Raw genomic sequence first — 17540 nt, 5'->3', positions numbered from 1 at the left:
TTCTCTTTGTCTTTTGTAGTGTGCGAATTTTTTTTTTGTAATGTTATACATTGCATTTGTAGTATTAGTGTATGTTAAGTTTTGTATTTGGGACTTTTGCAGTTTCTCCTTCTATGTTGTTTAATAATATTTAGAAATGTGTTGTTTATTTAATAATTAACTTGGGTGCCCAGCATTGCCTGGATTATTTGAAAAAGTCATTTTTTTTAATTGTGCAAAATGTATAAGGCTGCGGATTAACTACAACTGACATCATGCCACATTAACTCCAAGTACTTAAAGTTTGTTATGTTGGGCAAGTTTGCTCTGGATGCATCATTAGTGGGGTTCAGCATGCTCTCTGGATGTAGGGTAAACTACAACTCCCACTATGGTGAGTCAGTCCCCTCAAACCTCGAGTATAAGCCGACCCAAATATAAAGCAAGCACCTAATTTTAACATAAAAAACTGGGAAAACATTGACTCCAGTATAAGCCGAGGGTGGTAAATTTCAGAAATAAAAATAGATACCAATGAAATTACATTAATTGAGGTATCAGTAGGTTAAATGTTTTTGAATATTTACATCAAGCTCACATTTAAGATAAGACTGTCCAACTCTGATGAAATCATTATTCTCATCTTCTTCAATGTAAATGTGCTTATGGATCCTTTTAATAATAGAGTAAAATAATACATGCAATAATAATAATAATAATAATAATAATAATAATAATAATAATAATAATAAATAATACAGGAAAATAATACAAGTAATAATAAATAGAGTAAAACAATAAATGCAATAATAATAAGATCAGAGTGAAATAATAAATGTATTAATAATAATAATAAAAATAGAGTAAAATAAATGTAATAGTAGCAACAATAATAGAGAAAAATAATAAATGTAATAATACCAATAATAATAGAGAAAAATAATAAATGTACCATATATTCTCAAGTATAAGCTGACCCAAATATAAGCCAACCAGGACCCTCACCTGAGTATAAGCCAAGGGGGGCTTTTTCAGTCTTAAAAAAGGGCTGAAAAACTAGGCTTATACTTGCGTATATACCGTGCATATTTCTACTTTTATTATGTGTATAGATGATATTGTAAAAGCCACACACATAGTTATGATACACTTGAACTTTCCATTTGACTCCTGAAATCCACCTTAAAGCCATTCAGCAGGATCTCCACTGCCATTTTCTGCACACCAAAAATCCATAATCATTTTTTGTGCAGAACAAGTCACAAAAGGCAACATTCTTGTCTGTCTTGGACCTCTTGAATATGGTTTTTGGACATGCAAGAGACTCCTTGTTAAGCCAGGTGTCACTCACAAATACACGGTGGGTGACGCCTGGCTTGAAAACAGTCAATTTGATAGGTACCTACGAGTCTTAGTAGACCACAAACTGAACAGGTTTCTTCCAACTCTGTTATTATGAGATTATGATATAAGGGGTGCTATTTTATTATATCATTGGATATCATGGGATTTGAGTATCCATGGATTTTGGTCCTGGAACCTGGGCAGATTCCAAGGGCTAGCTGTATTTCATGTTCTTTCCAACCATACGACAAACTAAATTCACCAACAAAAAATGGATCAACTACATTTCCACCCATCTGGAGGTGACCCAGAGGTAATCGCTCTGCCTGGCATGACATGTCACCGGTTCAAGGCCTGTCAGCTTGAGTCCCTGACAGATGGTCCAATTTCACTCATGTCCCCAAGGCTTTGTGAGCACACTGACAAAAGCTCCCTATTCCTTCCCCCCTCGATGATACGAGGGGATCTTTCAGAGTAACAGAAGGGATAAAGTCACTCTGCCCAACTTGCTCATGTATCCAGAGAGGGAGAGGAACATTTGTCCGATCCATTATTCATGAAACACCTAAAGTCTAGACAGTCGTGACAGAATAGAGTTGGAAATGGTCTTATGGTTCTTTCCCTCCTATGTATCTTGCTTCTCTTTTTAGCAACAGCAAAGAGGGTCAAAACAGAACCTCCAAATAAGAATCCTGACATCTTTCCTTCTGCCCCAACATGAGTGAAATCTTCAAAACCTTTCATATGTGGAACTCTACTGCATTCTTTGAGTTTGGATGTCTAAACTCTATTTCTGAGACCTCAACTTGACGTTTTAACTTACTGCTAGAAATCTGTAGATTGCAAGACCCTTTCTTGGGGAGTTGAATTTTTCTCAGTGGGACAATACTCTCCTTTTCCCACTACCTTGCAATTGTATTTTACCCTTGCATTTCAAATGTTGATGGACAGAGGCAGTCTGTGGGACCAGGTGGCCTCAACAGCAGGTCATTTTTCTGGTCCTCCCCAAGGACTTCTGATAACCATTTCTGAATGGAGAACTAGGCACCCGACATCTGGGGTATCTCTGGAGGACGAGGCGCTTCCTTGCATCTTTTCTCTTAAGGTTTTGGAGGAGAGAGTGAAAGACCTGCCCATCCAGTTCAGCCCCACTCCGTTCAAACCCCAGATAGAAGTCTAATTGAAATTCCACATCTGACCTACTTTAAATGTTGCTTTGAAGATCACTACATGGTGTAATGGTCATATTGTTGGACTATGACTCTGGAGTCCAGGGTCTGAGTCTCCATTGAATGATGTTGTGCGAGTCATATTCTCTCAGCCTCAGAGGAGGGCAAAAGCAAACACCCTCTGGACAAATCTTGCCAAGAAAACTCTGTGAAAGGGTCACCATAAGTTGGAAATGAAGGCATATACACACAGATACCCAAACAGTGCACTTCAATGATTGGGTGTCGAGTCTTAAGTCAGAACTTGAACTACACTGTTTTTTGAAAGATTCTATAAATTCACTTCAACAATGTACATATATATAATTATGAGATGGTGAATGCTATTGTTGTTTGTTGGTATCATAGAATCATAGAATAGTAGAGTTGGAAGAGACCCCATGGGCCATCCAGTCCAACCCCCTGCCAAGAAGCAGGAAATCCCGTTCAAAGCACCCCTGACAGATGGCCATCCAGCCTCTGCTTAAAAGCCTCCAAAGAAGGAGCCTCCACCATGGCCCCGGGGGAGAGAGTTCCACTGCTGAACAGCCCTCACAGTGAGGAAGTTCTTCCTGATGTTCAGGTGGAATCTCCTTTCCTGTAGTTTGAAGCCATTGTTCCACGTCCTAGTCTGCAGGGCAGCGGAAAACAAGCTTGCTCCCTCCTCCCTATGACTTCCCCTCACGTATTTGTACATGGCTATCATGTCTCCTCTCAGCCTTCTCTTCTGCAGGCTAAACATGCCTAGTTCTTTAAGCCGCTCCTCATAGAGCTTGTTCTCCAGACTTTATCATTGTTATTCCTCCATGGAAGTGAACCCAGAGGGTCGTAAAGACTAGAGTTAAAACTGGAGCCCTATAATGGTTGCGTAGAAGAGGGTATTTCAACAAGTTTGTTTGTTCTGTGGTTGTTATCTGATTACAGGAGCTACGAGGTAGATGATAGGGCCAGCAAAAACATGGTTGGGATGTATTTCATCCAGAGTTTGGTGAAGCTGATTATTTTACTGAGAAGTCTCCACATAGCCAGCATAGTGGGTGAAGGATTCTGAGAGTTGTAGTCCATAAAAGAGCTTCTCCAAATTCTTGTCTCAATGGGATAATATTGTCCTCTGTGTAACACATTGTTTGCTTCACTGGAACTATAGAGTTGATAAGGTGTGACATCCTGGCCCCATTCAAACCAGGGTGAGTAGAATTTCTATTTGACTAATAAAGAAACCAACAACTCACATGATCTTAATAGCATCTTCCACAGAAAGGCCAAGAACTGGAGGGAGGCATCACATTCATCATGAAGAAATGAGCGGTCTTTTAGTGACATCAGTCTAATGAAGAAAGATCTCCAAGGGATCTCTTCATTTAGCATTACAGAATAAACTAATTAGACTTCAGAGCAGATGGCGGTGCGACATGGAAAGCTTCTTATTTGTTATCAGTTTATATCAAGACTAGAATTCATACTTAGGATTGGCCATGATTTTCATTTAGTATAAACCCCATATCTGTGGGATTGGTACCAGTGGCTTCACCTACTTACATCTAACAATGTATAACCTGCCTAGGAATAAAACATAATACAATGGGGGAACTGCATGCTAGGCTAAAGAAGTATTCTCCCCATTACACATACATTTAAGCCATTTTCTCTGTAGCATCGCTACCACAGGGAGTGTGCTCAAAGGTTGGGAAATCCTCAGTGCAGACGGGTTGGCAGCCTCCACCCTGCAGTTTATTCCTGATACCTGTTCCAGGATATGCCATCTGTTCCATCCGAGGGGGCTGAGTTGGCTTCCATGTGCTGGGAATGTGATGTAAGTGAGCCCCATTCTAGGACAAAGACTGAGTAGTGATGCTAATGCGATGTGCTTTCTACGGAGGCAGCTAAGTACCATTGAGTGCAGGCCTGTAGCAAGGGGGGGGGGGGTTTAGGGGTTCAACCCCCCCCCCGAAATTTTTCAGGTTAAAAAAAACCCCTGTTTACTCATGAATTTTAACTGGTTAACCAAATCCCCATGCTAAGTCTATGAGACGTAAAACATTAAGAGTCCCTCCAGGCACTATCTCAAGCAGATATTGACAGGTCTGAACCCAGGGGGCGGGTGGGTCAGGGGTTCAACACCCCCCCCCCCCGAAATTTTCAAAACCCCTCCCGAAATTTTTTTCTGGCTACGGCCCTGATTGAGTGCAACCTATTTTTGTCCTTTGAATTCAGTTTGCAGCAATTGAAGTAAGTGAGGCAAAGTGGGAGGAGAAGCAAGAATCCAGGACGTTTTAATAGGAGCTGAAAAAGTGGGATGGCAGAAGGTTAATCAGGACTGTCAGTTCAGAACAGTTGCAGACAGACTATACACCTGGTGATAATTCCTCTTGATGGTCCAAGTTTCCACAATAATTTAAGGTTGCCCTCACCCTCAATCTAGCCGTCCCCATTCCAAGTCCCATCAAATGGATAGAAGACAAACCTCTAGCATTTGTGCAAAGTGTTCTCAAATGCTCTCAAAGGCAGCCATTGCAGAAAGGAGGGGAGTCTCCGAACACTGCAAATTAAATAGCGTGTGGGTTACAATGGCATTTATTGCACTTTTTATGACTCTAGTAAGACCGGAGCTCTGGGATCTTTATAAATTTGTTCGAGTCAGTTGTTCAGCTTGCAACATAAATAGCGATTAAGGCTCTTTACTGTGCTGTCTGCATTCTCTTGCTGGGCACATCTCCTAGCAACTTTCTGTTATCTTACCAAAACTGTGGCTCTGCAATGGGGCTCCTTAAGGGCAGAGCAGCAGGAGAGTCAAGTCTTCATCCCAAAGCAGTCTACTTGAATTGACCTTGTTTATAGGAATAGGCTAAAGCAAACTGCTGCAGCCACCCCCGGCTTATGTGTTCTTCCACCTGTACCCATCTTGACCACACTCTAATGTTGCTTGGTTGGAGGTACAGCCCCTTCATATTTGCTTGAGGTTAGGGGCAAGATGTCCTTGAAAGTGGGGGAACCACAAATAGAAAAACTGCTCTCTTTTTTGGTCCAAGAGAAGACCTCTCTAAGAATCTCTAAATCCTTCAGCATGACCTCTGCTGGAAGCTGGCCATAACCATGCAATGGACTTACGGAGATTCCTAGAAAGGGAGTCAACATCTAACAGATAAGATTCAAATCCCTGCTCAGTCATGGAAACCTACTGGATCACCTGAACACGTCCCATTCTCTCAGCCTCAGAGGAAGACCATGACCAAGCCCCCTGAATAAATCTTGCCAAGAAAACCTTGGGATAGGTTCACCTTAGGATCAGAATTAGTCTAAAGACACACAGCAACAATAACTTGCTTACCCTTACTGCTAATAGACTTGCTAGGCCCAAGGTGAATCAATAGAGCAGATAGCCTTCCATGTGGATGCCATTGGAGCTCATTGATCTGAAACAAATTTGAGGATGTCTCAAAACCAAAAATGTTCTAATGGTTTCTTTCTTTGTCCAACTGCAGTTGCTTAAGTTATATATAAGAAAGCAGCATAACAACATACCGTAGCAGTTTAAGAGCCTCGAGGTATTCCAACTATTTACTAACTTATTTTTCCAAAGAATAGAGTTTAAAAAGAAAGCGACGACATAATATATATGTTTTCCTTGCTATCAGACATTTGAAGACAAGACCCTAAAAGGGTTTTGGCTGGGGAAGCAAGTTATTCTGTCTGCAATGCAGACGGACATCTAATGCTTTCAAAGGTTCAAAAAGCAAGCTTTCCAGAAGAGTCTTGGCTCATGATGGTAAACATTTTGCAGCTATTTTCATGAACTACCACTGCGTTGACAAATGGCCTGTACAAAGAATGAATTGCAAAGAGGCCAGGACAGCTGGAAACTGTTATGTGTTAGGCTCATTCATATATCTTGGATGACTCCAAGCTGGCCTTTAAAATATGGCCTTTAAAACACTCCGTTTTCCACTCCACTCCCCAAAGTTCAACTTAGTGAACCCTACATGGGAAATGTCTTCTTCCGGACACAGGAGCCAAACACCCACAGCTCACTCCCGAGTCTAACTTGTGTTGTGCTGTTTTCTATAAAAGATGCTTTTTTCCACTCTGCGGAACTCTGCTTGCACAACCATGAACTAGAGATGGAAATAATATTTGTGAATATTTAAACTCCTATAAAAGGGGAATGTTGTGAGTGTTAGGAAATTCTGACAAGCAGAGTCCCAAACAGTTGATCATCTTCACTTTGAAACTTATTCTGCATGAAAGAATGTGTGTGGGGTGAATAACAGGACTAAAATGGTTTTAAAAGCCATTAAAAATCTAAAAGCATAACACATCCCAGTAATAGGCTCCTTCTGTCCCATATGTTAAAACCCAACTGCCTGCTTCAATAAAGTGGGCCTTGCCTGCCAGCAAAAAGAGAGCAGACAGAGGGGCAATTGAAACCCCCAAAGAAGGGATTTCCATAACTTGGGAGTAGCCATGGAAAAGTATCTTTCCTGTGTCCACACAAAATCTATCTGGGATTGTGGTGGAATGGAGAAGAGGTCCAGTCCCAAAGATCTTCAGAGAAGAAGACTACCTCTGAAGATCTTCATAAAAGAAGCCCACCCCAAAGATCTTCAGAAAAGTCTACCTCTGAAAATCTTCATAGATAAAATCCACCCCAAACTTTCAGAGAAGACATCTACCCCTGAAGATCTCTAGAAAATAAGTCCAGCCCCAAATATCTTCAGAGAAGAAGTCCATCCTGAAGATCTTTAGGAAAAAAGTCTAGTCTTCAGAGAAGTCAACATCTGAAAATCTTCATAAACAAAGTTCACCCCAAAGACCTTCAGAAAAGAAGTCTACCCTGAAGATCTTCAGGAAAAAAGTCCAGCCCCAAAGATCCTCAAAGAACTATAGAACATGGAACCATTGGCCATGTTGTTGTGCATTCTTGGAGAACAACTATTTATCAGTGCCTTCCATGGACAACTTGCTTCACTAGGATTGCGGAAGTGCCTCATTGCACAATGGGACAGCAAGCAAGCCCACACTCGAATATGGAATAAATTGGACAAGGTTGGTGTTCAACTCAAGGGTGGTATAATACAACTATTACTTAATTACAACTTGCATTCTGCCGGTTCAGTCCAACTAGAGTAGACCTATTAAATTAATGGCTAAATAGTAAGTGAAAACATAGACAAATCCCATCAAGTCAATGGATCTTCTTTAATGTGGGTGATCAAAAGGATCCAGGGCTCCCTGAGCTTGGATTTACATTATAATGTGAGCATTTATTTACATTTATTTATTTACAGTATTTATATTCCACCCTTCTCACCCCGAAGGAGACTCATGGCGGATCACATTACATATATAAGGCAAACATTCAATGCCTTTTAACATAGAACAAAGACAGAGACAAACGCAGGCTCGAGCTGGCCTCGAACTCATGACCTCTTGGTCAGAGTGATTTGTTGCAGCTGGCTGCTCACCAGCCTGCGCCACAGCCCGGGCCCATGATGTAGGATCTCCTCCTACACAGCTGTTGTCTTCTACTCTCTCATTTGCTGTGTTTCTCTCTTTCCTTCAGGCTTATTCCAACCTCTATAAAATAATCAGGTTTATATCTACAGATGGTGCTGAGGTTTATATGGCCATTTGGAAATGGAGATGTGCCAGCATCCCTGCGTTCTCTGTGGAAGAGTTCTCTCTTGGCAAGGCGATGAGACAATGCTTTCCTTTTTACGAGCCCCATCGTGGGTGATAAAGTTTTACAGAATTGTGCATCAATACTCCCGGGGAGGTGGAAGAATGGCAGCAACCCTATTTATTACCTCCGAAAGAGTCTATTTCTTTTCCTTTTAATGAGTGCCAGCAAAGTGGGTCAGACGATTTAGTGGAGAGTTATGAAGGTACAAAAAAAAACCCATTCGACTTAGGAACTAATTGTAACTCATGGAGAATGGTTCAATTGGGATTTACACTGGAGGAGATCTTTCCATTTGTTCATTGCTACTTATGCAGTCTTATGGACAGCTGATTGAGAAAAATAAGGATTTTCCCCACCTCAGGTATGTTTAGGATTCCAGCCATAACCTATGTGGTCTTCAGAGGGTGGATCAAGGATGATCACGGATACTGTCTAAACCCTCCTGTTGGGTAAACGGAGACTACTGTCTCAAAGGGCAGATGCTGGAGGAAAGCAGTGTCATCCATGAGCATCTGGAGATATCCCTGTCTAGGTCCTCCATTCCAAGTTTTAGTCCCCAAACTCCCCATATTGAGAGAAGATAAATGGATGATGCCAGAAGTACCCAAGTGCAACAATTTGTCATTTAAGTAGGTTGCAAGATTTGCTAATGCTAAGCAACTCACACAAATACACAAAACCCAACCTTTTTCAGGACCAAAAGTGGACTTCCTGGTATCTGAGGTTCTTGCTTTAATTTTTGGTTGGCTTCTTTGGCTGTCCATAAAATGCCACAGCTCCCCAAATCTGATGTAGCCTGACAAATATGGGGAGTTTTCAAAAATATATTAGAAAGTACTCCCCCCCCCCCACCTTGTTTCCATGCTTTTCTCTTGCTAATGTATTCTTCCCCTGGAAACTTTGAGACCAAGGTTGAAACTTCAGGTCAAAGGTGGACATCATGACATCCCATTTTAATCTGTGAGTTCTCCCTTTTATGGTCACCTATTCCAAGAAGAAGTCACCATGGTATCATTTTCATGGCAATATTTTGAGGAACTGGTCATATACTTGGACAATGATACTTTGCTGTTTCGAGAATCACACGACTTATGCAACAGAAATGAGGGAGATAGTTGGCATCGTTCCTGCTGTCTCTGTTCCATGTTCTTGTTTGTTTTCTGGTTTAGGAAACTTAATTGCATCCTCTTGGAAAGCCATCTTCCATCCTGACCACTGGGATTGGGGTGCTGAGTAAAGCCAGACAAGAGTTCATTCCAGTCATGTCATGGTTCCCAAAAGTGTCTTAAGATGTAGGGGTTGGCCAACAATGATACGCAGGTTGAAATAAATTTTGCCCATCCATTATCACAGAAACATCCTTGAATATGAAGGCTCTGGTGAGCTTAATGTGTGCTTAAATGTGCCCTCCGTAAGGTCAGTATAGTTTGGGTAAAGGTAAAGGTTTTCCCCTGACACATTAAGTATAGTTGCATCCGACTCTGGGGGTTAGTGCTCATCTCTATTTCTAAGCCGAAGAGGTCATGTGGTCGGCATGACTGCATGAAGCGCTGTTACCTTCCTGCCGGAACAGTACCTATTGATCTACTCACGTTTGCATGTTTTCGAACTGCTAGGTTGGCAGAAGCTGGAGCTAACAGTGGGAGCTCACCCCACTCCTCGGATGCGAACCACCAGCCTTTCGGTCAGCAAGTTCAGCAGCTCAGCGGTTTAATCTGTTCCTCTACCAGGGGCTCATCAGTATAGTTTACTCCCAAGTAAATAGATTGCAAACAGTCCATATTATTCCTCACAAGGATCAACAGGACTAGCAGTCATAATATTTTGTAATGTTTGATCATTTCGTATACTTCCAGTTAATAGATCCTGAAAAGGATTAATTGCATAGGAGTTTTGGCGGTCCAATTTTGCTATTTAAGGGGATCATATCCCCACAACTAGCCTTGAGGGACTCTATCTCCTTTTTCCACAATTCAGATCATGTCTTAGCACAGTTATTCTGGCAAGGGAACACAAATTAAATCCACACTCCTTTGAATGAGTCAAAGGATGTGAATGTTAATTGATTTAGGATAATGCGGCCTTCCAAATCCAAGTTCCAGCAAAACAAACAAACTCCACAACACTTGCTTGGAACGCTTGAGCCATGTCTCCATTATCTCAGTTTATAAAACATCTTACAAAGGAAGGGAAGTTGGAAACGAAACAATGCCCATGGCCTAGAGATGTTAAAAAGTAATCATTTTGTGCTAATTCTGTGGAAGATTTAGGATGTTGTCTGCTACAAGCAGATTGTAGCAGCATCTTATTAGGCTTTTAACAATGTCATAAACTGGTCTTACAACCTCGTAACTGTATGGGATTCATATTTATGATTGTGGCACCACTGCTGTGACTGCAAATGCCTCCCAAACCAACCTCCAAATCTGGGCATGAGAAAGGAACAATTGTGCAGCATTGGAGAGCAGGGTATTGGAAGACGGCACCAGCAGCCCTGAATATAGGGAGAGAGATCTCCAAGGTCCCTAATGGTCCTTGTAGAGCCATTTGCTGGCAGGAAGAGGCTTTGACCTTCAGCACATTGCTCAATGACACTGGAGGACTCTATCACTCACTTTAGCTTCCTGGATTTGAAGGTGGTTTGGTGGGAGTCAAGGAGCCCCCGATGGCACAGTAGATTAAACCACTGAGTTGTTGAACTTGCCGACGGAAAGGTTGGCGGTTTGAATCCGATCAGCGGGGTGAACTCCTGCTGTTATCCCCAGCTTCTGCCAACCTAGCAGTTCAAAAACATTCAAATGTGGGTAGATCAATAGGTACTGCTCTGGCAGGAGGGTAACGGTGCTCCGGCCACATGACCTTGGAGGTGTCAACGGATAACGCCGTCTCTTCAGCTTAGAAATGGAGATGAGCACCAACCTGCAGAGTCGGACACAACTAGACTTAATGTGTCAGGGGAAAACCTTTACCTTGGGGGAAGTCAGATTGGGCGCTGGAGCAGAACCTTGCCATCATAACTATATATCAGTGCTTGGTTGTAATTTACGAGTACGTTGTTAGAAAGATGAGATTAGCTTCTAATCTCCTTGTAGAAGAAGCCAGAATGTTTTGTAGATGGGCCTTCAAAGTAGTGGCACCCAATTTCTGGGACATGTTCTCATGTGCATTACAAAACATGAAGACCATACATTTTTTTAATACCATACCTTTTGTCAATTCATTTATTTACACTGATTTCCCCTGATTCTCATCCTGTTCTGTCTTATTGGTTACTTTTATAACTCTTTTATCTGGTGGCATAGTGTGTTAAAGTGCTGAGCTGCTGAACTTGCGGACCAAAAGGTGCCAGGTTCAAATCCCGGGAGCGGAGTGAGCGCCCACTGTTAGCTCGAGCTCCTGCCAACCTAGCAGTTTGAAAACATGCTAATGTGAGTAGATCAATAGGTACCGCTCCGGCGGGAAGGTAATGGCGCTCCATGCAGTCATGCCAGTGGCCACATGACCTTGGAGGTGTCTACGGACAACGCCGGCTCTTTGGCTTAGAAATGGAGATGAGCACCAACCCCTAGAGTCGGTCACGACTGGACTTAACGTCAGGGAAAACCTTTACCTTGCCTTTATCTACTTTTATAACTTTTATCTGAGGCTGTTAGGAACCGTGGGAGTTGAAATCCAAAACACCTGGAGGGCCAAAGTTTGCCCATGCCTGGTTTATAGTATATTCCCTATTGACTTTTTATAAATGTTATTTTCTTTTCCCACAACTCCGAGACTCAGAAATGTTGGGAAAAACTTGCAAAAGTTCCTTTTTTACCGCTATGGCTGATTAGTAGAATCAGCAAACTATGGTCCATCCTTTGTGCTGAGTGATATTCTAAAGAATATAAATTAGACAAATTGATTCATTAATTCACTGAACAGAGCTGTAAAAAGTTGATAGTAATTCTGAGTATGTGTCTTTTATTCCCAAAGGAGCTCTGTGAAGATCCTCACCTCTTTGTGAACGGGATCAGTTCCCATGACCTGCATCAAGGGAAACTAGGAAACTGTTGGTTTGTAGCAGCCTGTGCCTGCCTTGCTCTTCGGGGGAATCTCTGGAGAAAGGTAGATAGCCTGAATATCAGATACCTCTGTTGCTTAGAATGGTGACTGGCTGTTAAGGTGGGTTTGGGAGGTATTTGTTATCATGGGAATGGTGCCATAACTCTATGTAGCAAACCTACTACTGCAATACAGGGTGACAGTCCCTGTGTTGTATTTAAATAAAGATATTGAACATTCCAACGTAGTCCTTAATCTATGACTGTTTCCTGCTTTGGATAATCTTCTTTGGTGACTATAGGTGATTCCAAACGTTAAGGAACAGGACTGGGATCGGAAGAGGCCCGAGAAACATGCAGGAATGTTTCACTTCCGGTTCTGGTGCCTTGGGGAATGGACCGACGTGGTCATTGATGACCGACTCCCAACCCTGAACAATGAGCTCGTCTTCTGCCATTCAAACGATCGCAATGAATTCTGGAGTGCGCTTCTCGAAAAAGCTTATGCTAAGTATGTGACTCTTTCCATTTGATGCAATTTCTTTTACTGTGATGCCATAAAAATGATCCTAATGATCATAGAATCATAGAATTGAGTTGGAAGAGACTTCATGTGCCATCCAGTCCAACTCCCTGCCAAGAAGCAGGAAAATCGCATTCAAAACACTCCTGACAGATGGTCATCCAGCCTCTGTTTAAAAGCCTCCAAGGAAGGAGCCTCCACTGGACTCAGAAGCAGAGAGTTCCACTGTTAGGAAGTTCTTCCTAATGTTCAGGTGGAATCTCGTTCGAAGCCATTGCTCCATTCCGTCCTAGTCTCCAGGGCAGCAGAAAACAAGCCTGCTCCCTCCTCCCTGTGACTTCCCCTCACATCTTTATACATAGCCCTCATCTTCTGCAGGCTAAACTTGCCCAGCTCTTCAAGTCTAGTCATATAGGACTCTGGGGGTTGTGCTCGTCTCCATTTCTAAGCCGAAGAGCCAGCACTGTCCATAGACATCTCCAAGGTCATGTGGCCAGCATGACTGCATAGAGTGATCTTCCAGCCAGAGCAGTACCTATTGATCTACTCTCATTTGCATGTTTTTGAACTGCTAGTTTGGCAGAAGCTGGGGATAACAGCGAGAGCTCACCCCGCTCCCCAGATCCAAAACGCCGACCTTTTGGTCAGCAGGTTCAGCAGCTCAGTGGTTTAGCATGCTGCGCCATCGGGGTCTCCTTCCCTGATAAAAAGTGAACTTAAAAAACATGGTCCATCTAGTTTTCTCTCTGGTGCATGAACCTTGGAAGGACAGAAAAATTCAGTCATCCTCTTGGCAATAGTGTGTGGACCCACCATTTCCCATATGCTCCCTGTTTCTCTAGGATGGCTGGATGTTATGAAGCCTTGGATGGAGGCAGCACTGCGGAAGCAATTGTCGACTTCACAGGAGCCGTTGCAGAATCAATTGACATGGCAGAAGGCAAATATAGCCGTGACATCATTGAGCAGGCCAAGCTTTTTGAAGACTTGCTGAAAGTGCAAAGAAGGGGAGGTTTAATCAGCTGTTACATCAAGGTATGGGTGTAGATGGGACAGACTGTTCAGAGAAAAGGGTGAAGTTCAGTGACCTTTATTCCACTGCAGCAGAGAATCATCTCAGGGTTTCTTCAAACTTTAAAATACTAAACCTAATTTGGCCCTGGAGTTCAGCACCTTGGATGGCTCTGTTAAAGCTTGGACTGAAACTTGCAGCAGAGTCTGCATCATTTATTAGTGTTGTTGGGTACCTTCATATAGGTAAAGGTAAAGGTTTTTCTCTAGCATTAAGTCTAGTTGTGTCTGACTGGGGGTTGGTGCTCATCTCCATTTCTAAGCTGAAGAGCTGGCGTTGTCTGTAGACACCTCCTAGGTCATGTGGCCGGCATGACTGCATGGAGCATTACCTTCCTGCTGGAATGGTACCTATTGATCTACTCACATTTACATGTTTTTGAACTGCTAGGTTGAAGAAACTGGGGCTGACAGCAGGAGCTCACTCTGCCCCCCAAATTCGAACCGCTGACCTTTTGGTCAGCAAGTTCAGCAACTCAGAGGTTTAATCTGCTGCACCATCAGGGGCTCCTCCATATAGTTTCCAACAATTTGAAAGCACCCAACATTGGGGTTTTCTGTGGCTATATCATCCAAGATCAACCAGTAGGTTTCCATGGCTGAGCAGGGAATTTAATCTTGGTCTGTAGAGTCATAGTTCAAAACAGTACACCATGCTGGTTCCATACAGACTTGGAAATCACTAGCCATCATACCTCTCAAATGTCTAAACCATCATAATGCCCTAATTCCCAGGAACTGAAGGATTGTTACATTTGTTGTTAATGGCCATCAAGTTGACTTTGACTTATGGCAATTGTATGAATGAAAGATCTCCAAGTCAGTCTATTATGAACAGCTCTGCTCATTGTGTTGTCGATTGTTTTCATGGCTGAAATCACTGGGTTGCTGTGAGTTTTCCGGGCTGTATGGCCATGTTCCAGAAGCATTCTCTCCTGACGTTCCACCCACATCTATAGCAGGCATCCTGTCATAGATATGGGTGGAATGTCAGGAGACAATGCTTCTGGAACATGGCCATACAGCCCAGAAAACTGACAGCAACCTAGCTCTGCTCATGTCTTGCAAACTCGGGTCTGCGGCTTCCTTGGTGGAGTTTTTCGACCTGTAACACAGTCTTCATCTTTTCCTGTCACCTTCTTACCTTACCAAACATGACTGTCTTTTTTATAAAATGAGTCTTATCTGTCCAAGTTATGTCCAAAGTATGACAGTCTAATAATCCTGGCTTCTAAGGAGAGTGAGGGGCCCCTGGTGGCACAGTGTGTTAAAGTGCTGAGCTGCTGAACTTGCGGACCAAAAGGTCCCAGGTTCAAATCCCGGGAGCGGAATGAGCACCCGCTGTTAGCCCCAGACCCTGCCAACCTAGCAGTTCGAAGACATGCAAATGTGAGTAGATAAATAGGTACCGCTCCGGCGGGAAAGTAAGGGCACTCCATGCAATCATGCCGGCCACATGACCTTGGAGGTGTCTATGGACAACACCGGCTCTTCGGTTTAGAAATTGAGATGAGCACCAACCCCCAGAGTTGGTCACGACTGGACTTAACGTCAGGGGAAACCTTTACCTTCACTAAGGAGAGTTAAGATTGGTTTGCCTTTTGGGCCATTTCTTTGTCTTCTGGGCAGTCTGTGAAATCTGCAGAACTCTCCCCAACAGTGCATTTTGATTGACTTTATTTTCTCATTGCCTTTTACATCCATACATAGAAATTGGAAAAAAAATAACATATTTCACTTCTCTCCACTCATCCAGTTCAGGAGGAGGATGTCAGGAAAAATCTCCTTTTCGAATGGTATGTGTCCTTGTAGCTTAGAAGAAGTTGAATCACTGAGCCGTGTTCTTCTTTACTGCCTTTTTATTCACTACAATTGGGAACATTTTATTGGCCGTGCTTTAGTTAAATTACCGGGTCATTCAGATTCCTTTTTATGTGTCTTTCCACCTTTCAGGTGTAAATGCATTAACGACTTTTAGCGTCACTGGATTTTGTGCAGCTATCACCCTTCTTCCCGTGGAGGATTATTTTTTTTTTCCAATAAAGAGCATAATAGAGATTGATTGCCTGACATCCATGCTGAATTGCTTCAGTGTGAAGTGCTCCAAATACGGCCAGTATTCCTTTCCCTCAATAACACAAATTCACTCACAGGATGTTTTGAGATCTGAATCGTGCCACGCATCAATTGAGAATCCATTGCTGAAGTTGCTTTGCAAGCACGTTGGGGTTTCTCTAGAGACAAATGGATGTGGAAAGGGTTCTCTAGGGATGAAGAAATTTGGAAGCCACTCCGTCTCTTGGTCCGCTGTTGACCTTTGTGGAGACATGATGTTCAACCCTTCGGGGCTAAAGGAGTAATCCCTGGATTAGATGTAGATAAATGTCTCCAGTTTCCAGACATTGTTCCAGCCATGTCTACTGCACTCACTTTTGTGAGTTATTTATGAAATAGTAAAAATCTTTCTTGGAAGACCAAAGTTATAACATATTGTGTGTGTGTGGGGGGGGGGGTACATTCCTTGACCATGTACATCCTAGAGAGTGTGATTTACTCAGTGTCACTCCTTGGATTTCCATGAATGTGTGGGGATTTGAATCATGGTCTCCAGAAGTCATAGTCCAGTGCTAAAACCACTACACTACACTGCCAATTAATCTGACTTCTGAGTAGATTACTGGAATTCTATTAGTTAGAATATGCCTATGCAACAGCACTTGAATGGTGACTCAACATATAGGTCAATCCAAGTTGGCCATATGTATATAGTGTAATACCCCTAAGCAGCGCGAACACTGGAAACCAACACGGAGGCCAATAAACAATCTAATATCTTTATTAAAGCAATAAAAGTTCTAAACAAAAATGAGCAGAGTATATAGTCCAGCAGTTGATCTTTTAGAGAAGATCAAAATTAGTCCAATATAATGAAGTTATATGTCCAGTATTAGAGTCCAAAGTCTATAATCCAAATAACCGAAACACATTCAAACTCTTTGGAAGTTTGAGTGGGGAAAGAGCAAGGTTTCACAGGGAGATTCTTGAAGTAAAGTCCAGAACAAGGATTCAAGGCTAGGCAAGGTATTTCGTGGTGGATCTGAAACGCAGTCCAAACTTGACAAGGAGTGGAACGCAACTCCCGGTCTACTCGTGAGTAAGCGCATCGGAGGGCCGCTTGGAAGCTCAGGAACAAGAGATGATGTTCTTCTATGAATAGTCACGTTGACACTGCGATAGGGAAAGCTCAGTGCAAAACTTTTATGGAAGTTCAAGAGCTTCCCCCAACAGGTGTTTAACTCCCCAAATCTTCCCAGAAAACGAAGCTGTTTCAACATCGTACCAGATGCCTGCCTCCCCGAAACTTCCCAAGGGAAACGGTTTAATCACAATTGTCTCTCTCCGCTAATCTCGCGCTTCGTCTTAGAAACTGCTTATGGGAGCGATGTGTTTTGAGAAAACCCTTCCTATCAAACACCAAACTTTCCGGGGAACCAGGCTCCATTTCAAGGGCGTCCCTAATTGGCTCTGGCACGAAAATGCCAACAGGGGACATCTGGAATGGAACAGAATATTGCTGAGATGGGAAAAAGCCCAAATCCTCTTCAGTTTGATCTATGATGGCTAAAGGGTCATGGGCCAAAGGTCCCTGAGATATCACATATAGTGGCTAAATTCTATTATTCATCCCAATTCAA

At 42.7% G+C, this 17540-nt stretch overlaps 1 protein-coding gene across 2 annotated transcripts in view; it reads left to right on the top strand.

The window, feature by feature from the left end:
• The window catches only part of capn6 (calpain 6), a 71595-nt gene that overhangs the window by 39817 nt on the left and 14238 nt on the right, over window positions 1–17540 (top strand). Inside the window, exons 4-6 of one of the 2 annotated variants that reach the window (XM_062963864.1) lie at window positions 12184–12315; window positions 12554–12762; window positions 13617–13809. In XM_062963864.1, the coding sequence (XP_062819934.1) occupies window positions 12184–12315; window positions 12554–12762; window positions 13617–13809 (534 nt within the window). The remainder of the gene's footprint in view (window positions 1–12183; window positions 12316–12553; window positions 12763–13616; window positions 13810–17540) is intronic. The other variant, XM_062963865.1, reaches the window with a different exon arrangement.

This window comes from Anolis carolinensis, unplaced genomic scaffold (genome assembly GCF_035594765.1).
Source record: "Anolis carolinensis isolate JA03-04 unplaced genomic scaffold, rAnoCar3.1.pri scaffold_12, whole genome shotgun sequence".
In the NCBI taxonomy this organism is placed as follows: domain Eukaryota; kingdom Metazoa; phylum Chordata; class Lepidosauria; order Squamata; family Dactyloidae; genus Anolis; species Anolis carolinensis.
Note: the sequence above shows the minus strand (reverse complement) of the source record. Positions and strands in the feature narration are given on the sequence as shown.